This window comes from Suncus etruscus, chromosome 2 (assembly GCF_024139225.1).
Source record: "Suncus etruscus isolate mSunEtr1 chromosome 2, mSunEtr1.pri.cur, whole genome shotgun sequence".
Lineage (NCBI taxonomy): Eukaryota > Metazoa > Chordata > Mammalia > Eulipotyphla > Soricidae > Suncus > Suncus etruscus.
The window spans coordinates 18,718,484-18,745,145 of NC_064849.1; the positions used below are offsets into that span (position 1 = coordinate 18,718,484).

At 42.6% G+C, this 26,662-nt stretch overlaps 1 protein-coding gene across 2 annotated transcripts in view; it reads right to left on the reverse strand.

The window, feature by feature from the left end:
• The window catches only part of GIGYF2 (GRB10 interacting GYF protein 2), a 153,918-nt gene continuing 127,256 nt past the window's right edge, over window positions 1-26,662 (reverse strand). Inside the window, exons 21-28 of one of the 2 annotated variants that reach the window (XM_049769292.1) lie at window positions 26,165-26,404; window positions 16,918-17,040; window positions 13,896-14,108; window positions 13,596-13,801; window positions 12,396-12,550; window positions 10,390-10,571; window positions 6,892-7,039; window positions 1-1,787 (exon numbers count right to left, since the gene is read on the reverse strand). In XM_049769292.1, the coding sequence (XP_049625249.1) occupies window positions 1,720-1,787; window positions 6,892-7,039; window positions 10,390-10,571; window positions 12,396-12,550; window positions 13,596-13,801; window positions 13,896-14,108; window positions 16,918-17,040; window positions 26,165-26,404 (1,335 nt within the window). In that variant the 3' untranslated portion in view covers window positions 1-1,719. The remainder of the gene's footprint in view (window positions 1,788-6,891; window positions 7,040-10,389; window positions 10,572-12,395; window positions 12,551-13,595; window positions 13,802-13,895; window positions 14,109-16,917; window positions 17,041-26,164; window positions 26,405-26,662) is intronic. The other variant, XM_049769293.1, reaches the window with a different exon arrangement.

A 26,662-nucleotide genomic window follows, 5' to 3' on the forward strand; every position in this document is an offset into this window, starting at 1 on the left:
TTTTATTTAAGTTCTTTTTATTTTCCTCCACACTGGCAAAAGTTCCGAGGGAGCTTAAAGTTTTGTAAACATTTTAACTATCCCTCTTTCCCACCCCCACTTCTGAATTTACAAAGCAAAGGAGAACAGGAGTCCCAATTCTGAAGGGGTCCCCATCTCCTCATGCTATTTGATCCAAAAACTATATACAACTTTGTATCAGTCTCTGTATAGTTACTGTACATGTAAAGAGGGAGGCGGCAAGAAGGGACAGGGAGGATGACAATCCCAAAGAGAATAAAAACTGAAACCGAACATAATCATCCAAAACCAAACTACTCTCAAAACAACTCTGGCCTTCTTCAGGCATGAGAGGAAGAAAGATGTCCCCCAAACCATAACACTTCTCATTCAAGGAAGGATGGTCCAATGGCTCCAGACCAAAGTGTACTTGGCATTCCGGGTAATGGGGGTGTGAGGAGGGGGGCGGTGGCAGGCAGCTGGTGGAGGCAGGAGGAGTATCTGTCTATAAATAGGGCTTGAATACACTTCTATCTAGGAGGTCATCCCCAGAAGAAGCCAGACCCAGGCTTCTCTGCCTGAACTCTGCCCACCCGCTCCCTCCCTCAATCCTGCTGCCTTCTTTAGGATAGTTTCCACCAATGAAGGCCTCAAAGATTCTGTATGTGCACTTTTTCAGAAAAGGCAACACAATTTGCCATTCCAGAACCTTTCAACAAAACCTTTTTGGGGCCAAGCAAGACAAACACGCAATGCTCTGAGGAACCAGAGTAAATTCCGGGCTTTATCAGAAGCAAAAGTTTATCCCTATCCCAAACGTAAATTATACAATTTCATACATACGGTAAAGATCCTAGCTGCCTCTTAAACGAGACAAATTTTCAGCAGAAAGGCCCAAAACAAACTGGTCCTAGTCCTCTGAAGTAAAAATATTTATGGGAAAAAAAATCAGTTTTTATAAGAAAAATTAAGCACAAGTCCCTCTCCCAGGCCACAGGATTTCTTCTGTCCAATGAGGTTGGCGTATGCCAGGGGGAAGCTAGTTGGCTTGCTTGAAAGTCACTAGTCTAGGAAGAACAACACAAATCCCTTCTCCCAAATGCTTGGAAAGAAGGGATGTGTGTGTGGTATCCAAGCAAAACCATCTAGATCCTACCCCTTGGGCCACTATGATGCAATCCCACAGTTATCAGTGGCCACACAACATGCAGCCTGGAAGAGCTTGCTCTGTTGGGCACCTGAGCCATGGTCCAGTACAATGGGCTGTGGGCCAGGTCTGCTGTCATTCACTCTCTTCATTATTGCACCAGGAGGACCCCTTGCTTGCCCTTTAAGGGGTAGGAGGGAATGGAGGAGAGGAAGAAAAAAAAAGAAATAGAAAAGTAAAAGTGACAAGAGAAAGTAGATTGCTATTGGCAGATTCCACAGATTCCAACTCACTTTCTGGGAAACAGCAAGTAAACACATGCTGCCCAAGATGAGCTTGTTGGGAAGTGATCCCAATTGTCCTCCGAGAGGCGGGATCGTCCAATCTCTCATCTACAGTTGGGAGATGCTCACCAACAAAATGGCCTAAAGAATCCTGGACACAGAGCTAGAGGAAAAAGCCCGAGATGGCCAGTTCTGTGATTTGTTGCAGAGGGATAAAGAGTAGAGGTGAGGAAGTGGAGAATCCGTGGTCGGTAGAAAGGAGAGGGAAGGCCAGTCTCCGGTGGACACTCAGTAGTCATCCAGTGTCTCGATTTCACCCATATTCAGTCGCTCCGAGGAAGCATTAACTGAAAATCCTGCCAGGGGAGAAAATGGTAATGAGTGACCATTCAAACTGGAAGTAAATAATGTACAAAATAGGGGCCGGGCGGTGGCGCTGGAGGTAAGGTGCCTGCCTTGCCTGCGCTAGCCTAGGACGGACCGCGGTTCGATCCCCCGGCGCCCCATATGGTCCCCCAAGAAGCCAGGAGCAACTTCTGAGCGCATAGCCAGGAGTGACCCCTGAGCGTCACAGGGTGTGGCCCAAAAACCAAAAAAAAAAAAAAAAAAAAAAATAATGTACAAAATATACACTGTGAAATTCAGAAAGGGCTGGGGACACAGCTCAACGGCAGAGCAGATGGCAAGAGGGTCATGCAGCACCCACTCCTGACAGGGCTGAGACCAGTATCTCTGGCTCTGAGCACACCCTTGGGATGCCACAGGGAGGGAAAAGTCAGGAATTACTGCCTGTCCTTCTAATAAAGAATTTTTTGTTTCATTTCTCAGGGTACTGGTATAATTTAATTAGGAAGGAAGGTGGGGTGGAGATGTGAAACCCAGCATCATTGTTTTGTTACTGTCCCCCCTTGTTAAGGTGGTGGGGTCAAACCCCAGGGCCTCCTATAAATTCATTAGTTTTTGAAGGGTGGTGCACTTAGTGGTGCCCTGGGCTACTTCTAACTCTGTATCTAAGGGGTCAATTCCAGCACTCTTGGGATCTCGTGGTGTCTAGTATAGAACTGAGCCCCCTGTATGATTATTACAGCTCCCAGCTACTTTTTAAAATAAAAGTCACTGTTGTTGAAAGTCTCCTGAGATGATCCTGGGGTCAGGGTGAGAGCAGGTTGGCCTACCTTTAGTAAAGAGCCCTAAAGAATCTTTAGGATGAGACGTGCTATTGCCTAGCAGGCAGCACACAAGATGGGCTATTCACCTCAGTCTTGGACAGAATTCAGCTAAAGAACTTCTGTTAGCAATATTTGATAAACTCCAATTGTGGAAAAAAAGCAGGACTGCCGCTAATGGCAGCATCCATGCCTCACAATTATGAACTGAAACTCACAGATACCATTTCCCAACAACTGCATAATCATATTAACAAAAAAGCAGATCTTCTTAAGAATAGGAAATTCCCAAAAGATTCTCAGTTTATTTACCCTAAATAATATCCTGAACTGTTTTAGCATCTACTTGAATGTCAAACAATAAGCTAATGGAAAGTCAATATTATGTTTTCAGCCATTCCTTTTTGTTCTTCAACGCTCAAGTCTTCAAACAAAATGACTTTTAAATGTACCAACAATAAGTGCCTACATAATAGGGTAACTATATTATACTCTTGATGCAGAAATATCACAAATTAAAAAAAAAAACATGCCTGTTTGATAAGCCAGTAGGTATAGTACAAACTGCTTACTAGGCCTGATAGTGCTACCCATCAACTATGCTCCCACAATCCACAAACCTTTCTCCTATGGAGTAAATCACTTAGTGTCTGCATTGGAAATAAGTAAGAGCTGGATTATAAAGTATAAGAAACATAAAATCAAATCTGTCTATGAAACAAAATAAGCCATTATTCTACACTGAAGTAAATTTTCTATGACTTCACAACTCAACAACAGATGTAATGTGATACGTGCAATACACAGTGTGGAAATGTAGAGCCAGAGAGGAAGCACAAAGGGCTAGGGCACATGCTTTGCATGCAGGAGTCCCAGGTTGAACCCCCAGAGTCTCACTGTTCTTCAGAGTGTGATTCCCAGCTGTGAATAGCCACCCCAAAAAAGTAAGTTAAAAAAAGGCAAAGTGGGGCCCGGAGAGATAGCACAGCGGCGTTTGCCATGCAAGTAGCTGATCCAGGACCAAAGGTGGTTGGTTCGAATCCCGGTGTCCCATATGGTCCCCCGTGCCTGCCAGGAGCTATTTCTGAGCAGACAGCCAGGAGTAACCCCTGAGCACCGCCGGGTGTGACCCAAAAAAAAAAAAAAAAAAAGGCAAAGTAATTTTAACTAGGCAAAGACAAGAGTGAAGAAACTTAATGTCAAAAAAAAAGAAGTTATTTATTGCTGTAGTGTGTTGACTGCTAGGCCAGACTTGCACAGTGAACCAGGCACGCTTGCCAGCAAGCAAAAGGAAAATTCTAATGATCAAGTCCAAGGCTTTATTAACCTAACGTGGGGAGGCTAAAAGGAAGCTGGCGCTCCCACCAGTATGTGTTAGAAGCAAACTTCTTCAAACACTGCTTTACAATGGTATGTTCAAATCAAGGTAGAACCTGTTTTGCCATTCTGTGCACGGACCAAGTGTGAATGGTGAGTGCTTATTACTGACTTTTCAGTGCAAATCAGTGTGTGTGTGTGTGTGTGTGTGTGTGTGTGTGTGTGTGTGTGTGTGTGTGTGTGTGTGTGTGTGTGTGTGTGTGTGTGTGTGTGTGTGTGTGTACGTACGTACGTACGTACGTACTAAGAGGAATTTCTAGAGAATTTCTGAGCAGATGTTTAGGATAATCTACCCTTTTAGTTATTTCTTTTCCCTTCAAACATATACATTGTCTGAACTGAATTATGAGACTGATAATAATTTTAAGTCCTTTTTTCTTTAGCACTGTAACAGCAGATAGGGTCAGCCAAACAAGCTCTGCCTCATCTTCAGAGTCTTGTGACAAGAGATCTATATTTCAGTAAGAGATTCTTTTACTAGAAACAAAATTTAAGAAAATTTAAGAAATTTAAAAAATTTTTAAGATAAGTTTTAAAATTTCTATTTACCTATACCTACCAAAACTGAATACAATTTTGGGTTGTTCAATCCTTAATGAGGGGAGAGGAGGAGGGGGAAGGGGAGGGAGAGAGAGAGGAGGAAGAGAGGGAGAGGGGGAGGGAAGGGAGAGGAGAGAGGAGATTTTACCAGATTCTCATGTTCACAAAGCTACTTTCAGGATGTCAGATCTTCATTGCTGGCATTTTCTGTTTTCTGGGACAAGAAGCTTCTGAGGAACTGAATCTTACTGAGTCTTCACGGAGGCTCTGGCCACCCTGCATTTAACCCACTGAGTCCCTGCTACCCTGCTACTGTCCCTGGAGCCTGTAGGCAGTGCCCTGTTCACCCTAATGCTCAGATCTTCCCATTCTAATCATGTCCAGAAGTCCATACATGTAGTTTCTGAAATCCATCTCCCTCCTCTTTCTGCACTTCTGCTAAGATTCAATTCTAGCAACCAGGGGCCGGGTAGGTGGCGCTGGAGGTAAGGTGTCTGCCTTGCAAGCGCTAGCCAAGGAAGGACCGCGGTTCGATCCCCCGGCGTCCCATATGGTCCCCCCAAGCCAGGGGCGATTTCTGAGCACATAGCCAGGAGTAACCCCTGAGCGTCAAACGGGTGTGGCCCAAAAACAAAAAAAAAAAAAAAAAAAAAACAATTCTAGCAACCTTCTCCTGCTCTTCATTACAGTCTAATGATATGTCCCTGAATGGACCAACACCACAGTCTGCCAACGTTTCCAATATAACCATTCTATTCTGGGCAGCACAGTGCTACCATAGCAAATTTTATATTTTGGAGAATGATTTAACTTTTATCTTTTCTTGTGAGATTGCTAGGCTATTAGCTCTGCCAATGTCGTTACTGCAGATATATACCATGCCTTGCCCTTTCAGTCTTCCAGGCTCCAATTCTAGGACAAGTACTCCTCACAGATACCTTATCTGAATGAAAAGAAGAGCTGTTGGTGATACAGAATAGAAAGAAAAATCCTTGATCCAACGCTATAGAGCTGTGACTCTGAACTGTTCTAAAGCCATGATACCTTGATTTACTACTTGCAGTAAGTTAATTCTTAGAAGTATGATACAGGGTGAAGATCAGTAAGTATTGGTTCTTCTCTTTGAGCACTTGCTTGAATTTAGGGCCAATGCCCACAAAAATCAGCAATAATTGATTCTATTTTTACTTTTTGTGGGGATAGAGTGACAGTAGTGGGTAGGACTCTTGCTTGCCTTATATAGAGGTGACCCGGTTGTGATCCCTGCATCCCAATGGTCTCCCGTGCCCCTCCAGGAGTGACCCCTGTATACAGAGCCAGGAGTAAGCCCTGAATATCACAAGGTGTGCTCCCCCACAAAAATAAAACAAAGCAAAAACAAAAACCGAACTCTAAAATTGTTGTTGCCCATTAGCATATTCAATTTTCCAAAACAAAAACCTGAAAGGCTACTTCTAAAGAAGTTTATATTAACTCTGCGACAGGACTTTCAAGTTTTAAGAGACACAGTTTAAACTATTCCTTTTTGGGGTGGAGCAGTGGCATAAGTGGTAGGGCGTCTGTCTTGCATGCGCTAGCCTAGGACGAACAGCGGTTCAATCCCCCAGCATCCTATATGGTCCCCCAAGCCAGGAGCGATTTCTGAGTGCATAGCCAGGAGTAACCCCTGAGCGTCACCAGCTGTGGCTGAAAAACAAACAAACAAAAAACCTATTCCTTTTCTTACCCTAGACACAGTGTCTAAGGTAGGAATCTCATGCTAAGAAGCTCAGAAACACAGTCTGGTTATTTTGAACTGGTTATTTGGGGGGAAAGGGAGCGGGAGGAAGAGGAGATAAGTGTTTGGGAAGACACAGGGGCCAGAGTGATAGTGCAGCAAGTAGGACATCTGCCTTGTGTGCAGCTTGAACTGGTTATTGGGAAGTGGGGGTGGGTGTGTTCCCTGGCACCACAAATGGTCCCTCAAACCCACCAGGAGTAAGCCCTCATCACCACTGTGTGTGGGCCCAAACAAAACAGAACAAAACAAACAAACAAACAGGAGAACATAGGCTTAAAGAGTAAACTAAAAAAATTTTAAGTATTTCCCTTCATAAAAACAATTTCAGGAGCCTGGAGCAATAGCACAGCAGGTAGGGTATCAACACTGAACACAGTTGACCCAGGTTCAATCTCCAGCATCTAATATGGATCCCCCGCCAACACCGCTGGGATAATTCCTGAGTGCATATCCTAGCTAGGCAAAGCACCTGAGTACTGTTGGGTGTGGCTCCAAAACAAAAAAACAAATAACCATTTTTCAACAAGACTACCATATTGGTACCGGGAATTATCTAGACAATTCTCCCACCAACTGGAATTTCAGGTTTGTGCTCACCTAATAAACTGGGATCCGCTCGAACCATCTTTTGCTTTTTCTTTTTCTTGCCACTTTGTACGGCTTCAAAATTTGATTGCTGATTGTTGCTCTGATTGGTCTGAAATACTGAATGGAGTGCACTGTGGTTCATCCCCCACACAGAGTCCTGTTTGTTGTTTTTTTTTTTAAAAAAAAAAAAGGAGAGCACAAGTGAGGTCGCAAGTGGATACTAAGTTGGTCACTCCCCTAAGAAAGTGATATGCCCCACTATCAGGTATATAAATACACGTGAATTAAAAAAATAACTCATTGGGGCCTGAGCATAGTGGGTAGAGTTTTTGCTTGCATGTGGCCAACCAGGTTTCGATCCCCAGCATCCCACAGAGTCTCCAAAACCTGCCAGGAGTGATGTCTAAGCTCAGAGCCAGAACTAACTTCTGAGCATGGCCGGGTAACTGATCAGTCCTCACTAATAAAAGTCAGGTGCAATCCCATGGTCTTTTGATTTTGGCCCCTAGAGATAGACATCCCATAGAAGCTCTACTCTGTCATGCATGAAGCCCATGCTGACAATGTTGACATGACAGTCACAACTTCAGTGCTATCCATGCTGTATCTCTTTGGGGGGATTATACCTGGTGGTGCTCAAGGTTTACTGCAGCCTCTATTGGAGTTCAGGTGACCCTATGGGATGCCAGAGATTGAATCTCGATCATTGTGGAAGGCAACACTGTACTAGCCCTCAACTGCCCCCACTTCTGGCTTTTGTTTTGGGTTCACAACCAGTGGTGCTCACGGCTTACTCCTGGCTCTGTGCTCATGAGTAACTCTTGGAGGCAGAGGTAAGGTGCAGATTGGGGGTTTGGGGTACCAGGATCTAAACCCAAGTAGACAATATGCAAGGCATGTGCCCTATCTATTGTACTCTCCAGTCTCTACATGAAACCTATCTTATCCACTTGGAAATGTCAAACAGCAGGTTCTGAATAATGTTGATTGGGGGGGGGGAGGCTTTGAGGAGGAGAGGCCTTATAAAGTGGACAAACTGCAGCTTTTCTCAGGATTTTGGTTCATTCCCTCATCCCAGCATGAATGCCAGTTTGTTAGAATGCCTAAATGTCCAGTCTGACAGCTGTCCTGGTTGGAAGGGGTTCCTGACCCAGGCTAGTCCTATTTGTGCCTTGAGCTACATAGGCTCCAGATACCCTGGCCCAGAACTGGAGAACCAGGGCTAAAAACAAAGGAAGTTGACTAAACAAATCTACATGACTTTCATATTAGAAGTATCTGAGATTTTAATCAGTCTGGTGATGTTTCTGACCAGAATTTATTCTTTTGCTTTATCAAATAACCAATAGACAAACTGGCTTCATTCATGTGGTAGTTACCAAGAAATTATCTGTCACGGTAAAGGAAAATTTATTACAATAATCACAAATTGCCCCTTGAACTCTGGGAACTTACAACCAACACATAGTCAAAGCAGAAGAATCCTTTGTTCTCTGGGTCCAAGTCTGCAGACCAACTTGTAGCACATTACCAAACAAAATCAGAGACCCCCACTTTCTATCAGTTATCTCAGAAAAGATCTTGGCAGTAGAATATTTGTACTTTACACCAAGTGTCTACAAATTTGTCTACCAGTTATTCATACTTACCTGTTGCTTCTTCAATAATTCATTTTAAGTTGGGATCAGTACATGAGCCACTTAAGCATGGATGGAACAGGAGTAAGCACTATAGAAAGACAAATCTAGACACCTATGCACAACTATTTTTGCACAGAAGCGACCATTGCACAAATGCAACAACAAATGTACAATGACTTCGCTCCCAAATCCTTAAATATGCACCCTGTGTTCAGGTTTTCATCTTGCACTATCCTCATCTGATCACAGAGCATTTACCCAAAAGGATGTAAAATGCTCCGAACTTGACTCTATTTTATATATTCTCAAAGTATTTTGATTTATATATTCTCAAAATATTTTGACCTTTGACAAAGTACAAAAGGATGAAACTAAAGGTTTTGGAATAGTCTTTTTTTTTTTTGAGGGGGGGAATGGTGGTGGGCCACATCTGGTTATGCTCAGTGTTTACACCTGGTTCTGTACTCATGGACCACTCCTGGAGGAGCTCAGGAGACCACGATGTTCAGAGGATTAACCCCTAGTTGGTCATGTATAAGGCAAGAGCCTTAACTGCTAAATCATCTGTAGTCTAGGAATATATTGCCAAACTTTGACAACTGAATCTCATTACTCAGGAATTCCCAACAGTAACAATCTGCTTGCTAGAATTTATTTATAAACCCAGAATAACTAGTTTTTCTATGTCATTTTGGACATGTACATAGAAAGAGTAGTGAAATGAATTATCCAAGGCACATAATCCCAGTTAAGGCACAATACAAAGGCAATACTCTACCTTCATACCTTAGCTCTTATCATGCAGACCAACTTTTTTTTTTCAGTCTATTTAACATTATGCTTTTCACAACTGTTTTTTTGGTTTTGGGTTTTGTTTGGTGATTTCATTGCTTAAAATGATCCCTATGAGGCTGGAGCGATAGTACAGCAGGGAGGACATTTGCCTTGCATAGAGACAAACTGAGTTTGATCCCTGACATCCTCTATGGTCTCCTGAGTACTGCAAGGAGTGACTCCTGGGTGCAAAGACAATTAAGTTCAGTGCACTGCTGGGTGTGACCCTAAAATCAAAAATAAAAATCCTCAATGTCTAGAGATTCTAAGGGCATAAAAAGCTGTGATACGCCTCATGGTTAAATGGTAAGCCTCATGGTTAAATGGTAAGCCTCATTTGGGAACTAATTAGAGTATCTGGCCATGAGGTTCAATGTTCTGAAATCAATGTTTTCCGGTCCCTTAAGGATTCTTTCTTTAAACAGAAGCACCCAAAAGGCCAAGTGACACCTTAGCCACCTGAGAAAATGTGACCAGGGATCTTTCAGAAATATTACTAAGCCTTTATTTCTGCTAGAACCATTGGTTCAATCATTACTCATTCAATGTTGGCAGAGACTCTGCAGAAAGTAACCGCCAATGCTAACAAGAACTGGTAGCATGGGCTGGCATCTCCATCAACAGCAAGTGAAACACCAGATGTCATGGTATCGTCAACAATGGCTATGGAGGAGCTCCAAAGTACCAGACACTTAACATCGGAAGCTTTTCACTATCAAAACCAAATATATAGGTCTATGACAATTTGGAAATTGCTATCTGAATGAGGTACACAAACAAAACAAGAAAAATGGTGCCAATGTGTCAAACAGGAAGTGAATGGTTGTTTTAATGAGAGAAAATGCACAAAATTCTTGGTAAATAATCTAAAAATACCAGATCGGCATTTTAAGATGCTTTGATCATCTGCTGTCCCTGAATGATGTGAGTGCACTCTTGTGGTTTTGGTTGTAGGCTTCAAGGAGTTATGAACACTTCTCATGGGGCAATACCCTCACCAGCCCACCTGCGGCTGTTGCTGTTGCTGTTGTTGCTGCTGCTGTTGCTGCTGTTGTTGTTGCTGCTGCCGCTGGCTAGTTTTCTGCTTGGCACGGCGCTCGAGGAATTGCTTGGCAAACTCCTTGGCCTCAGAGGTATCTCCTAAATAGGCCCTTATATAATCATGGACCTCATACGGTGATTCTACTTCTTTCAGGAAAGAAACAAATGTGGGGACTGCAACATGAAGAAGGTAAAAGACAAAGAGCAACAATAAGATACATCATACCTGAAGGAGCTTCAGTTTGTGGTATGCTGTTATATATATAACATAGACCTGAGCAATGGCAACATTAAGGGTCTTTTTACTGTATCAGAAATCCCTGCACCTACTCTTTTTTAGAGTGTAAACCACAATGCCCCAATTATTTGAAATGGCAGTCAAACAAAAACATACCACATGTGTTTGGTTTCCCTAAATGACAGGTTACTTAAAAAGAATATCTGTAGCCAGAGCGATAGTATTGCAGGTAGGATGTTTGTCTTGCACAAAGCTGACCCAGATTTGATCACCACACTCCATTGGGCCCCCAAACTGAGCCTGTCAGGAGTGTGCCCTGACTACAGAGCTAAGAGTAAGCCCTGAGAATAGCCAGGGGTGGCCACAGCCCTATTCCCCACACCCCCTAAAAAAGAGAGACAAAATTTTTTCTAAGACTGAAGTAACTTGGGCCAGAGAGATAGTACAGTGGCTAAGGCCCTTGCCTTGCACATGGCCAACCCAAGTTCAATTTCTGGCATCCCATATGGTCACCTGAGTCTCTCAAGAGTGATTCCTGAGTTTAGAGCCAGAAGTAACCACTGAGCATTGATGGACATAGTTCCAAACATAAACAACAACAACAACAAAGAAAAAAAACAAGCAAAGACTGAAACAACTTGGAGATTCATCCATTCTTTCCATAATTTAACATTAAATACCATGTGTGCCAGGTACCATGACGAAGTTATAGCAACAATTTCCTAAAACTTCTACTCACTGATATTATATGCTTAGAGAAAGTCAAATATAACATGCAACTGTGGGGTGTGGGATGAAAGCACAATGTCAGAGTTAGAAGGAGTTTAGACATGGGTTTAACACCTGATTCTGAAATTTGCTGGCTTTGTGACCTTGAAGAGTTTTTTTTAACCATTCTGAGCCCCTGTTTCCTAATTTATAAAATGGGGATAATGTCACCTAGATTATTAACATTCCTACAAAGCTACTGCAATAAGTTAACAGCTAAGATAACATGCCAAGCCCTGAAAAGTGCCTCGCACATGGTAGGTGCTTAATGGATGGTAGCCATTACCAGGATCCAACACTGGTTGCTCTGGCTCTGTCAGGCCAGATAATGGTACAGTGAGACAAAAGAACCTTTCAATTACTGCTCTTTGTAAAGCCCTTGGTTTTAGACATGAGAGGGAGATTAGTCTCTTAGAGGAATCACTTCCACATTCAAGTCTCTCTCTGTTCAAAGATGAATGATGGATGGCTCACTGCTACCTAACTCCTGATGCCATTTTCTTCAAGCAGTGCTGAAATTGGCTCACTTGACACTCAGACCCAGTATCTTCCTATACAAAGAAACATCACCTAGTCTGTCCCAAGATTCCCACCCCCACCAAAAGGTTCTTTCCAAAAGGGAAAGAGGTCACACCACCTCAGCCTTCTCTTTCCTTTGGACTTGCCAGCTGAGAAGGCCCCCAAGAAATAATTGCACAATGCAACCAACCATGATTTTCTTTGCCCAAAGAAAGCTTGACATAGCATGGCATTCCCTTTTGGCGATAACTGCTAACCTATTTGATGAGCAAAGTATTAACCTTTGTTTTTTTTTTTCTCAGAAGACATCCTATTCCTACTATTTAGGATCCATACTCCTGTGTTGGGGTAGGACTGGACCTCCAACAGATTTCACCTCCTGAGTTTTGGCGCAATGTTCCAATCTGCCAACTTCTTATGGGTTTGCCCTGCTCTGCCCTTCCACATGCTGGGTTTCTCTCCCCCATTCTTACCATCCAAGTTATTTGCCGTATTAAGGGCATGAAGCATCTGTTCACACCATTGGGTAAATCCATCTTGGGCTTTATTTACTCCCTGAAAGAGCTTCAGCAACTTTTCTTCTTCTTCTACTTTCTTATTCTGCCGGTTAGACACACCTACAGATTTACTAAAGCAAAACAATAGGGCGATATTATATTCCCAGAAACTATTACTACATGATTACACTAAAATACCATAAGTAAGTAAATAAATGAACAAATATCCTGGCAACACTGGATGGCTGTCCACCAATCTACTGCTTGGCTTCCAAAAGAGAAGTTTCAAATGTTTGGATTGAGAGAGAAGGGGTATTCAATACTCCCTTAAAATCTAGCCTTGGCAAAGACATTCTAGTTTTAAGCATAGAACTTCTTTTCAAATGTAAGATTAAACACTATGATTAAATTCTTCCTATGTATCTTTCAGTATGTTTTTAATTTTGCTGAGCCTCAGTTTCCTCATCTGTAAAATGGTACTACTTCTCTGAGTTATGATAAGGAATAAGGGTGCTGAACACAAAGGCCAGTGCCTGGCGAAGATTCTCAGTAAACTGATAGATGTAGTGTCCTACTAAAACATATCAGGGTCCCCAATCTATTAACTCTACCATTTATTAAGTCATTACTATATGCCAGGCACTTTACTAATGAATGACTTCACTGTGTGTGTTTGCTCTTTACAACTACACCCTGAAGTTGCTATTATCTTCATTTTACAGATGAGGGAACTGAGGCTCAAAGAGGTTCTCTCTTGCCCAAGGTCACAGAGCTAATAAGTGATAGGACTGGGAATTGAGGTCACATATTTAATATTAAAACCCACGTTCATTCAGCAACTCTCTATACTGAGGAAAGCTGAAATGTAACTGATTTATCATAACAACAAATAGGCTCAATGTAATCATAGAGGTGTTGGTATTGCTGTATTGCTCATTATAGCATAACTAACTTAAAATGTAAATTTAGGGGGAAATGCTAGAATAGCATCTATGGAATACATTGGAGAAATGTTAAACAAAAAGATCTTGACTATGTTATTTAGTAAGTGGTTATTAAGTGATTGGACACTACTGAATTAAGTAAAAGACAAAGTAATGTTTCTTGGTCCAATCCCTAGCCCTCCCTTCCCCTTACCCATGAAAGGTCAGATGGGTTGATCATTTGGAGCCCTACCTGAGACTGGCGCTGTTTTTGTTTTTATTTGTTGAATTCCTAGGTCCCACCTCTTTCACTGCATCATCCCAGAATCCCATGTTGGAATTTTTATTGTCGGCATTACTCCAGATACTACTGACTAGGTCAGATGCCCACTGGTTTGGAGGACCAGTATTTATAGAACCCCAAACAGAATTCCCCATGCTGGTGTGCAGGTTGGAATGCTGTTAAATAAAGAGAAACAAATGACGATGATTAACAAGAGTTGGCAATCACCAGGAAAGACCACTCGGCACACCCTCAGGGAAGCAAACCCACTGGAGGATTCCGAGATCTACTTGGCTGCTGCTGTTGCTGCTGCTGTTGCTGTTGCTGCTTTTGCATTTGCCTGGCTTCTTCCTGCTGGATCTCCAGAAGGGACTTGGTGGTGCCTGCAGGTTTGCTGACGTTCCCCCAACCTGAGAGTTTCTGCTGCTGCTGTTGCTGCTGCTGCTGCAGAGCTTTCATCAGTTCTCTCTGCTGGCGCCGCTGCTGTTGCAGAGAGAAGCAAACTCAGAATTCTAGATTTTATGGATGATTACTGGGAGAAGCTCCCCCAAGCAATGCTCAGGAGGTCTATGGGCCTTTCCCACAGATAACTGGCCAACTGGGCCGCAAGGTCCAATGAGAGCCCAAGGATGTCCTCTGTTCTGGCCTGTAGTGCTGGGGAACCCCAGCAGCATTAGCCACAGGTACTTAATCCTTATACTCTCTCCCATCTTGGTCTCTGGGTATTTGGGTTCATAGATGTACAAAAGATATAAACTGTCAGAGATTCTAAAGAGTATTAAAAGATCAAATGTAGGGATTGTAATAATAGTACAATGGGGTACAGTGCTTGCTTTACATACAGTCCATCCAGAGTTCAATAACAGGCACCATATATGGTCCCCTGAACCCTGCTAGGAGTGTACTTGACTTGCATGAGGCCAACCTGGGTTTGATCTTGGGAACCCATATGGCCCCCAAGCATATCAGAAGTGGCTCCTGAATGCAGAGCTTGAGTGCAGAACCAGGAGTAAGCCACTAGGTATGATCCAAAAAGCTCCCCATCCCCTAAAATAGCATTCACTAAAACTTCAAAATAAAGACTTGAAAAATAAAATAGGAGAGGGGGAAAAAAGGCCCAGCAAAAAAGACAGTAATGCATCAAAAAAAATAAGATCAATCAGTGCCAGAATGAGTGTGGGGAAAAAATGGACTCTCATTCACCACTGGTGGGAATGGTCAACTGGACCAGCCTTTTAGGAAACAATATGATCATTCTTCCAAAAACTAGAAATTGAACTTCCTTTTGACCCAGCGATACTGCTCCTGGTAATATTCTTAGGGTCCCAAAAAACACAATGCAGAAAAGCCCTCCACAATCTTATGTTCACTGCAGCACTACTCATAATAACCTGGAAACAACCAAGTGCCTGAGGACAGACGATAGTCTTTATACCATAAAGAAACTATGGTATATCCACACAATGAAATAATACTACGTAAAATTTAGGAAAAATGAATAAAATTTACTTGTATAAGGAGAGACATGGAGAGTACTATGCTGAGTAAAATGAGTCAGATGGAGAAGGCGAGACAAAGAATGATCACACTCATTTTTGGGATATTTAAAAAAAAAAAAACCCATAGTATGATAATAATACCCAAAGACAATAGAAATGAGGTTCTGGAGAACTGGTCTTTGTAGGGAGCTTGCTACAAAGAGGGTGGGATGCAGTTAGGACAAAGAAGAAATTATTATGACTGATTGTTGGTAGAACTGGGTACTAAAAGGAGGTAAAGTGATATGCATGGTACTTTTTCAGTAATAGCACTGCAAATCACAGTGAATAACAGAAAAAGGGGGTGAAAAATAGTGTCTTCCATAGAGGCAGGCTGGTGTGGATAAAAGGGAAAGTGAGAGCACTGGTGGTGGGAACTATAAATCGTGATGGGATGGGATGAGTGTTGGGACATTGTATCACTGAAACTCAACCATCAACAAAAATTATGTATCTTACAATAGACTCAATAAAATATAAAATTAAAAACAAAACGAAAACAGACACAACTGGAGCTATAGCACAGCCAGGAAGGCATTTGCCTTGCATGCAGTGACCTGGTTTCAATCCTCAGCATTCCAAATGGTCCCCTGAGCATGCAAGAATTTCTAGGGGCCAGAGAGATAGCATGGAGGTAAGGCATTTGCCTTGCATGCAGAAGGAGGGTGATTCAAATCCCAGCATCCCATATGGTCCCCCAAGCCTGCCAGGAGCAATTTCTGAGCATAGAGCCAGGAGAACCCTGGAGTGCCGCCAGGTGTGACCAAAAAAAAAAAAAAAAAAAGTAATGTCTAAATGTAGAGCCAAGAATAAACAGAGCAATGCCGGACATAGCCCCCAAACAAACAAACAAAAAAAATCATACAGGGGTCCTCATACTTTTTTTTTTTTTTTTTTTTTTTTTTGTGTGGTTTTTGGGTCACACCCGGCAGTGCTCAGGGGCCACTCCTGGCTCCATGCTCAGAAATTGCTCCCAGCAGGCACGGGGGACCATATGGGACGCCGGGATTCGAACCGATGACCTTCTGCATGAAAGGCAAACGCCTTACCTCCATGCTATCTCTCCGGCCCGGGGTCCTCATACTTTTTAAACAGGGGGCCAAGTTCACTGTCCCTCAGACCATTGGAGGGTCTGACTACAGTAAAAACAAAACTTATGAACAAATTCTTATGCACACTGCATATATCTTACTTTGCAATGAAGAAACAAAACAGATACAAATACGATATGTGGCCCGCGGGCCATAGTTTGAGGACCACTGGAGAGCAACAAGCTCTAAAAGAATATTGTTTGAGATTGTATGTTGAGTAATTGTTGTAATATTGTTTTTGCCTGTCATCCCACCTGGATCTTCCAGGTGGGGGTGATTAAGGAAAGAAATAAATAGCTTGTTGGGGAGGCATAGGGGGTTCTTTTGCCAGAACTGACGGCTTGTTCGGTTAGCTTTTTGGAGCTGGCTGCAACTGACAAAAGACTTTCTTTGCTAAACCTTTGGTCCCCTAATCTTTTGCATTCGTTGATTATTTACTCCGGATATTATTATCAAAGTCTCCCCCAAAAGGGGGGGACGGAAGAATGGGATTCAATTTATCTTTCTGGGAGTCATTCTTAGACTTGGAGACCATCAACAAGGGGTTTGACCTCCCCCCAAATTGAGTGGGATTCAATTTATCTTTCTGGGAGTCATTCTTAGACTTGGAGACCATCAACAAGGGGTTTGACCTCCCCCCAAAATTGTACTTTTTCAGTTTACCTCTTCTCGAAGCTGCCGTTCTCGTTCCTCTTCTAGTTTCTGGATTTCAGCCAGTGACAGCGTGGCCTGGGACTGACATGCCGCTGTACTAGACTGTTGGCCCCATGTTGAAGAGGAGGGAAGCTGCATGGGAATGGGAAAAATTCATGAGAAAAACGATAAAGGAGATGCTAAAGAATTACAGAGAGCTAGAATACTCCGGTTTCCTTTCCTTTACAGCATTCACTTCCTTCTTCATTCTATGATTCACCAACAATCTGCTTCTTTAACTTATTTTTATTATTATCTCAAATCCAAGATCAATATAACAAATACATTTCTTCCTGATCTCACCATTTGTGGGTTGCACATAAAGCAATATGCAGGCAGAAATTGTAGACTAAAAATAAATCCTGGGCAGAAGGTGGTTCGAATCACGGCATCGCAGATGGTCCCACATGCCTGCCAGGAGTGATTTCTGAGTGCAGAGCCAGGAGTAACCCCTGAGCGCTGCCGGGTGTGATCCAAAAACCACCCCCCCCAATAAATCCTGGGTTCTAAATAATGCACTCAGTTTGATTATTCTAAAGGGACATCCTTTAGATTTTAGGTGAGAAAATATTAATTTTGAGATATCTACATTTTATAAATAAAAGCAAACTAAAATGACAAAAGTCACAAAAACACAATACACTGATTTAGATTTTGGGGTCACATATGGCATTATTCAGGGCTAACTCCTGGATCTGTGTCCCAGAATCACTCCTGACAGTGTTTAAGGCTGTACATAGTGCTGGAGGATCAGAGTCATGTGGACAACAAGCATAAAACTATCTAGCATAAAACACTAACACTATCTCTCTGGTCCGAGACAAAATATTTAATAGTAATACATAAGCATGGGTCAAAACAAAATATCAAATAGTTCCCCCTAAAAATGACTCTGTAGAAAAAATTTTAAATGGAAACTGATGAGGCTGGAGGAAAAACACAGCATAAAGAAGCTCGCTTTGCATAAAGCAAACCTGGGTTTGATCTCCAGCACCACCACCCCTTAAAATTCCCTGAGCATTGCTGGGTATGCTCGCTGCAAAACAAACAAACAAACAAACAAACACCTTATACTATCAAAGGTTTTATCAAACATCTTATCTGATGAATACCCGCAACAACACTGTGAGTGTAAAGAATCCCCTTCCATTCCCTGTGGTGCCAGGGATCAGATGTAGGGCTCACCACTACATTCCTGGCTCCTATTCAGTTTTTTGGAAGGTGGTACTCAGAGCGAACCAGAAGATCCCAAACCTAACGGCATCATTCAGCGGGATCTATAAAAACACAGCTGGTCTGGTTCTACACTTACAACAATCATAAGACCAATTATTTGGTGAGGCCAAAGAATTTACATACTTTTCTAATTCAGATGCAAGCAATCTACTGATGCTATCTCAAGTCCCAGGAGTATGGACCCCACCAATTCCAGAACCAATGTCCAGTAATCTCCGGAGAACCTCAGTTAGCTCCAAAATAGATGCATGTGGCTCCTTCAGGCACCTCAAGCCCCCGTTTCCCTTGCAGTGCCAAAGCATACTTCGGGTGCTTTTCACTCAGTGCTCTCCGGACTTAAGGCAGAACCAACCAGTCATCTCCAGGAAACACTAAGAAATCTGCAGATCACTATCATTCTCCTTGTCTTATCTGTACATGGAAACAATATCCCACACTCCTGACACCGCTTTAGGACATTTTCCAGTTTCAAGCTCCCACACCCCATGCCACCCCTAAAAAAGAAAGTTCCTCAAACTTTTTAGAACAATTCTCTCCCTAAGGAGAAGCATACAGCAGGAAATCTGGCACTATTTGTGATCCCTAAATGTCAAATGTTTCATTCATCTAAAAATTTCTACACCACTCTTCCATCCTGACAGTTTTCTTTACACGTTTTGGTTCAAATATACGTGACTGAGAAGAAAGCTCTAGTGGTCAAGCACTTTGTTTAGTGTGTGTAAGGCCCTGAGTTTGATTCCTGGCAGCACATGGTACTCAATAGACCATGCTGGCCTTATGGAGCTTAACTTGATACTGTGACCAAGGCACCAAATCAGTGGAAACAACAGGCCTGTACTAACTAGGCTGGAATTGAAGGAAGTACCTCCCCCTGCAATACATCACACATAGGCAGCACTGCATACAATTCCCTGAGCACTGCAGAATGGACCCTTGAGCAGCAAGTGTACTCCACTACAACATACACCAGATTATACTACCTCTATAATCCTTTCTAGTAACCTACAGGCCTGCAAAACTACTAGTGCCATTCTCTGCCACTGAGGATGCCACTCCTAAAGCAGGAGAGACTCGTGCTCTCATTCTCAGTGCCACAGGTTTCGTTTTGCCTGGGTGTGTGTGGAAGGAGACAGGCTAGGAAATCTAGTGTGTTCTCCCCCAAAACTACCTTCGCATGCAACCAAAGTGTGAAAAAGCTGTAGTTCAGAAAGGGCATTTTGAGAAGCAATTATGGAGGGAAATGATAGTACAGCAGATAGGGCACTTGCCTTGCACACGGCTGACTAACTTGGATATATCTGCACGCCACTTAAGTCCCTGCAATACAGCTACAAGTGCAAAGCCAGGAATAAACCCTAAGGATGGCCCCAAAAAACCATAAAAAAAGAAAAGAAAGAAAAGAAACTGATGTCAAGAGCTCCAATGGCAATAGGCTTACACTGTGGCAGATACTCCCTGAGAATCTGAGAAAGAATGGGCAGGAGTGTTGGGGGCCGAAGAACCCTGAATTTTATTGGGTCAATCTGTGAAGGAAATGGGCCTCCAGGCATTCTTAAAAACAATGGAGAAATCTGCTAGCAATTTGTGGGGCGTGACACAGCAGGAAGTGGAAGAGCAGAAAATCCAGCCCAAATCACTGTTATCACCAAGTGACCCTGGCAGCAGAGTGGACACTGCTGGGAAAGGCAGGGATGTCCCTGTCAGTCCACACAGTAAAGGGAGAGCAATGAAGGACGAGAACATAGGCCCAGTGGTGTTTTGAAGTGCAATTATCATCAGAGAAATTGCTTCTGACCAAAACTGGAGACAAGGGGCCAGGGAGATAGTACAGCAGGTTAAGGTGCTTGTCTTTTATGTTGGCCCAACTGGGGTTGATCCCCAATATCCCATATGGTGTGGCCCAAAGACCAAATCAAACAAAACAAAAATTTGAGACATAGAAAGAAACACAAAAGTAAATCAAAACTGTGAAAGTAACCAGATACCAGAATAAACAAGCATGGAAGTCTTGCCATATTTACTGGGCATATAGAGACGACCCCCTAATTTTGCAGTTAAAACATAGGTTTAGGCCTATATTCGCTGTATCAGACAGAACATTCTTGTGCTGTAACTGTTATGTACCACAGTGAGCCAATCACAACAAGCAAAGGTTCAAAGGTTATACTGTAATAGACTCCTCTCTGACTCTGGCCAATCTGAGCGGGCTTTTGACAGTGTAGATTCGGTACATGAACATTGTCTAATTTGCATGCATAAAAAGCCTGCTTGGATTGGCTGAGTTAGAGAGGCGGTCCGAGCAGCCTTGCAGTGATTGGTGCAGGATCGAGTTGGAAAATTCGTTTTGTGGCAATATTCACACAATTTTCGTTTAGCAGCATACTGAAACATTTTTCGGGATATACTCGGCGTATAAGACGACTCCCGATTTTCGGTTGACTTTTTTGTTTGTTTTGTTTGTTTTGTTTCAAAAGTTGTCCTTATATGCCAGAAAATACGGTAGTTAAGACTCGGTAAAGGGCTGGAAAAAAGCATCTCCAGAAGTGGAAGGCCGGGGATCAATCCCAAGCACTAACAGAGCAGCCCCAAACACTGAGTTGGTAATAGCCTGTGAGCACTGCCAGGTGTGGCCCACAGGAAAAGCATATTTATGAATTTTATAGCATTGATATCAGTAGTACCCAGAGTAGAAATAGCTCCACACTGACCATACCTGGTTGAATGATGCACAATATCTAGCACAAGATACAATTCAGAGTTAAAAGCTAAGTAAAAAACTATCACGAGTGGCTCACAACTCAGATCATCTGTTTTTCTCATTTCACCATTCCAGGATCATATTCACACCCTACATGGTTTGTATCCTGAACTCTGCGGGAGTAATGTGGCCTATATATTACACTTCACAATTACACACAATTATACCTCCAGTCTCTAAATTGGTAGGAAAGGAAAAGAACAACAATCACCTGATCCCTTAGAAACATCCATGGAACAAACTACAAAGATCCCCTCTCAGAATACAGCAAATAAAGTGGGGAAGCTCTATGGAGAGAGACCCACCATGCTCTCTACAAATAAAAACAGAAGCACAGAAACACTATAAATGCCAGCTCTGTAATCTCCCAGACAATGCTATGAAGATCATACTGAGGGTATTTCATGAATGCAAAGCAATGATGATATAGGTAGTCAGCAAAACACACAATATGAGAACAGAAAAAAAATGACCACGTCTGGTTTTAAACCCCCAGCATATCATATGCCCTCTCCAAGCAATGCCAGGAGTTAGCCCTGAGTACTGCTGGATATGGCCAGAAACCCACCAAAATCCAACCAACCAAAACACCTAACACATGATATAAGCGAACAGAGTAAGAGCAGTTGAGAAAAAGCAGGTGAGCTCCATTCATATGTAACCTCCATCATGTAGAGACCTTCTGGAAAGATGGAAAAAAGTCTGAAAAGAAATGAACAGCAAAGGGGGCCGGAGCAATAGCACAGTAGTAGGGTGTTTGCCTTGCACGTGGGCTGACCCAGGACGGACCTCGGTTCGATCCATGGCACCCTTGGATGCTCCATGATGCTCAAGTTCAGGAGCAATTTCTTGAGTGCATAGCCAGTGAGTAACCCCTGAGCATCATCAGGTGTGACCTCGAAAACAAAAACAAATGAACAAAGGAATGAAGAGCATGCCAGAGAGCTTATGGGATAAGTTCAAAAAGAATACAATGGATTATTGGTGTCCCAAAGAATAGAAAAGCAAATTTGATGAGACTACCAAATAAAATCATAGGTAAGAATTTCCCCAGAATAGGAATTCGAGAAATAGCACAATATTCAAGTTGCTTTCCTTGCATATAGCCAAACCAGGTTCGATTCTTAGCATCTCGTATAGTCCCGCTGACCAGAGTGATCCCCTGAGTAGAGCAAGGAGTCAGCCCTTGAATTCATGGGTGTAACCCCAAAACCATACAAAAACTAATTTCCCAGAGTTGAAGGGTACAGGACACCCAGATAGATCCAGGAGGCCCAGAAGGATCGTTGGCCAAGAGAAACACAAACAGAAAACCTCTGGAGACATTGTAATCAGAATAACAAAAGGCCACAGAAAGAATACTGAAGCCAGCCAAGATTAAAGAAAGAACTTACAAAGGAATGTCCATAAGATTCATAGCAAATTAATCAAACAAAACTCTATAGACCAGAAGATGGTGGGGTACAGTAAAAACAATTTAATGAAACAAAACTCTCACTTGCACCCAAGAAGACTCTATCCAGGCTATTCAAAACCTATCATTCAGAATCATTTGAAAGAACATACAAAGTTTGATGAACATGCAACAGCTTGTGTGAGTTTATAGCCTTGAAATTGGTTTTGCAATGAAGTATTAGAATGGTGGGACCAGAATTATAACATAGCAGGCAAGGCGGTTTACTTTGCACACAGCTGACGTGGGTTCGATTCCCAGCATCTACTATGGTCTCCCAAGCCTTGCCAGGAGTAAATTTCTGAGCGTAGAGCCAGGAGTAACCCCTGCCAGTGTGGCCCAAAATCTTTTTTTTTTTTATTAAAAATAAAAAAGAACATACTTTAAAAAATGGAGCAAAACTCATTAACATCCACAACATACAAAATGATGGCAATAAATTCCTTCATCTCACTCAGTGTCAAATGACCTGAACCTGGGCCAATCAAGAGAGAGACAGTGGCTGAAGGAATCAGAAAATGGAACCGAACTTTCTGTTGCCTACAAGAACATATCTGGGACAGTCAGAGTGAACACAGATTAAAAGCTGAAGGTTAGAAAACAATTTTGTAGGCAAACAACTTCCCCTTAAAAAAGCTGGTATGGGGCCGGAGAGATGCATGGAGATAAAGCGTTTGCCTTTCTGCAGGAGGGCATCGGTTCGAATCCCCGGTGTCCCATATGGTCCCCCCCGTGCCTGCCAGGAGCAATTTCTGAGCCCGGAGCCAGGAATAACCCCTGAGCACTGCTGGGTTGACCCAAAAACCAAAAAAAAAAAAAAAAAAAAGGCTGGTATGTGTTGGTGGGAATACAGACTGGTCCAGTCCAGTCTTTTTGGAAAAAAAACTAGAAATTGAGCTTCCATATTATCCAGCAGCAGTATTCCTGGATATACCTACCACAATCCAAAAGTCCCTTGCAGAAATGTCCTCTGTATGGCTGATGTTCATTGCAGCACTAAATATTTAAATAGAATCTGAAAACAATCCAAGTGTCCGAGAACATGAGTGGCTAAAGAAACTGTGGTACATCTCCACAATGAAATATTGCACAGCGGTTAGGAAAAATGTAAGTCATGAAATTTACTTATATGTGGATAGATAGGAGATTATTATGCTGAGTGAGATGAGGCAGAGGAAAACATAGAATAATCTCACTCATTTACAAGATGTAAGAAAAATAGTATGGTAAAAATATCTATGATAACCCCGATTCTATGTTAATATGTTTTCTAAAATACTACTGTGAAAGATATGTAAGCCATTATGATAAAAAAAATTGTGTTTTAATCAGAAATGTTCTTTGATTTACATGTATTATTATATTATATTAATTACTATTATGTTTATGTTACTATGTTATGCTAGTTTCACCTCAATATGTTAAGCAATTTTGTCTCTTGAATAAATTCTTACAATAAAAAAAAATATCTAGATACAATAGAGATAAGGATCAGGAAGAACCAGTCATGATTGGCAGCTTGGCACAGAGTGGTGAGTGCTCCGATAGTGATAGTTAAAGGTGATCACTGTGGATAAGAACCTGGGTGCTGGGCCGGGAGGTGGCGCTAGAGGTAAGGTGCCTGCCTTGCCTGCGCTAGCCTAGGACGGACCGCGGTTTCGATCCCACCGGCGTCCCATATGTCCCCCCAAGCCAGGCGCGATTTCTTGAGCTCATAGCCAGGAGTAACCCTGAGCCGTCACCGGCTGTGGCCCCAAAAAAAAACCAAAAAAAAAAAAAAAAAAAAAAAAAAAAAAAAAAAAAAAAAAAGAACTGGGTGCTGAAAATAAGAGAAAAGTGATGCACATTACCCCTTCATTAGAAATAGTGCAAACCAGTGTCAAAAAAGAGTGGGGATAAGAGACCTGACTGGACGACATTGGTGCAGGGAAATGTGCATTGGTGAAGGATAGTGTGTTTATTTTATGACTGAAACTCAACCATGAATAATTTTGTGACCATGGTGCTTAAGGGTCTTCAATATATTTTTAAAAAAGCTGGTGTGACCATACTTTTATCAGATAACATAGTTTAAAATAAGAGGCTGTAATGAAATGATGGTCAATTCTCAATGTTCAAGGACCAACAACATCAAGAACACTTACACTACTAAACACAGGACAATGATTGTCCGTTTAGAGCATCGGAATTCTTGGAGAGCTTGCTCAATCAATTGTTATAGACCATCCATATAAGGTTTGACTGAATAGGTCAAAGAAGAATCTGCATTCTCAAGTCCGTAGTTGATCAAATTATGTACTATTGCCTTCTCAGACCCTCCCACATATTTCTTGTTTAACCAGTCCTCCTCCCTGTGAGCTCCATGAAGATGGGTCACTCACCTTCTACTCACCACAGATGCCAAGTTCTGTGGGCCTTGCAAGTACCTACCAGTTGATGCCAATGTTCCAGTCACTTCCTAGGACTTACGAGGAGACATACTGATACCTGCCTTTATTATGCCTGATTCAGACGATCACAACTTCCTTCACTTTTCTATGTTTCAAGTAATTCTTTTTACTCCTCTTAAAAATATTTCTGCACAGGGGCCAGAGCAATAGCACAGCAGGTAAAATATTTTGCCTTGCACGGCAACAGTATCCAGGATGGACCTGGTTCGATCCCAAACGTTCCCATATGGTCCCCTGAGCCAGGAAGTGCATATCCTGAATTAAGTCCTGAGCATCATCGGGTGTGGGCCCAAAAACCAAAAAAAGAAGGAGTTCTGCACAAACCTTTACTTTTTCTTTCTTTTTTTATTTCTTTTTGGTTTTTGGATCAGGACCTGGCAGCGCGTCAGGGGGTCACTCAGAGGCTCTATGTTCAGAAATCGCTCCTGGCATGCTCGGGGAACATATGGGACAACTGGGGATCGAACATATGGGATACAGGGATTCAAAACCACTGTCCTTCTGTATGCAAGGCAAACGCCCTATCAACCATGCTATCTCTCCGGCCCCACCTTTAATTTTCAATCACCCCGTGGTCAGCTGCTATACACCCTGTGCAGTACCTTCCTCTTTATACACCTAATGCTTGTCTCCTCTCTCCTTAAGTTTGTGCACTCTCTGAGAATAATCCCATCTCAGTGTTGAACCAGTGACCAGCACACATTATAATGCTAGTGGGAGCTGGGGGCCAGAGATAGCATGGAGGTAAGGGCATTTGCCCTCGCACACGAGAAGGTCAGTGGTTCAAATCCCGGCATCCCATATGGTCCCCCGAGCCTGCCAGAAGCGATTTCTGAGCATAGAGCCAGGAGTAACCTCTGAGTGCTGCTGGGTAATGACCCAAAAAACAAAATAAAGAAATAAATAAAATGAAAATAAAAAAAAGTAAAAACAGTGCTAGTGGACTGCGCTCATTACAGGCCAAATTGGAAGAGCTTGGTTGGGCTACTCATTCATGTCTGCTTTTTTAATTGGGGGGGGGCACACACCCCGGTGATGCTCAGGGGCTACTTCTGGCTCCAACGCTCAGAAACGCACCTAAACCGCTGCGCCACTACTCCAGCCCCATTATTCATGTCTGTTGTTTTGTTTTTTCTTTTTTAGTTATCCGTTCTTGTTCAAATATTCAATACAAAGCATATACAATATGCTGTACTTTTATCAGAAAGTTATTAGTAACACTGTACAGTGAAGGTAAAACCCACTACTTCTTTTACAACCTTTAGCCCTAACTGGAGAGGATCGAGAGGTAGGGTGGGAGTTCTGCAGCATGGCTTTAACCTTCATCTGTGCAAGCTGCTGCTGCTGTTGCTGCTGTTGCAGCCTCCGCAGAGCCTCCTGCTGCTTGCTGCCTCTGGCGCATTTACTCCTTCTGACGCTGAAGTTCCAGCTCTTTCCTCTCCGCTCTTCTTCCTCGTGCCGAATTCTGGCCGCCCTCCTCTTCCATTCCGTAGCCGGCTTCTCCTCTAAACGGCGCTGGGCTTCTTCTTCTTCCCGGGCCCATTTTGCAGCCTCCTCTTCCTTCCCAGAAGGAAACATTACAGAAAAAAAAATTTTGGAGATCACTTCTGAAAGTTTCAGCCAAAAAATTACAGAGAAAACAACAACTTGATGACATATGGTAGAAATTTGTTTTATATATACAAGCGTTACAAGGCCTGATGTATGTACAGAATTAAAAGGCAATCTCAGGGCTGGAGCAAGGGCGCAAACGGTAAGGCGTCTTGTATGCCTTGCCAGTGCTATCCTAAGAAGGGCCAGTTTGATCGCCCGGTGTCC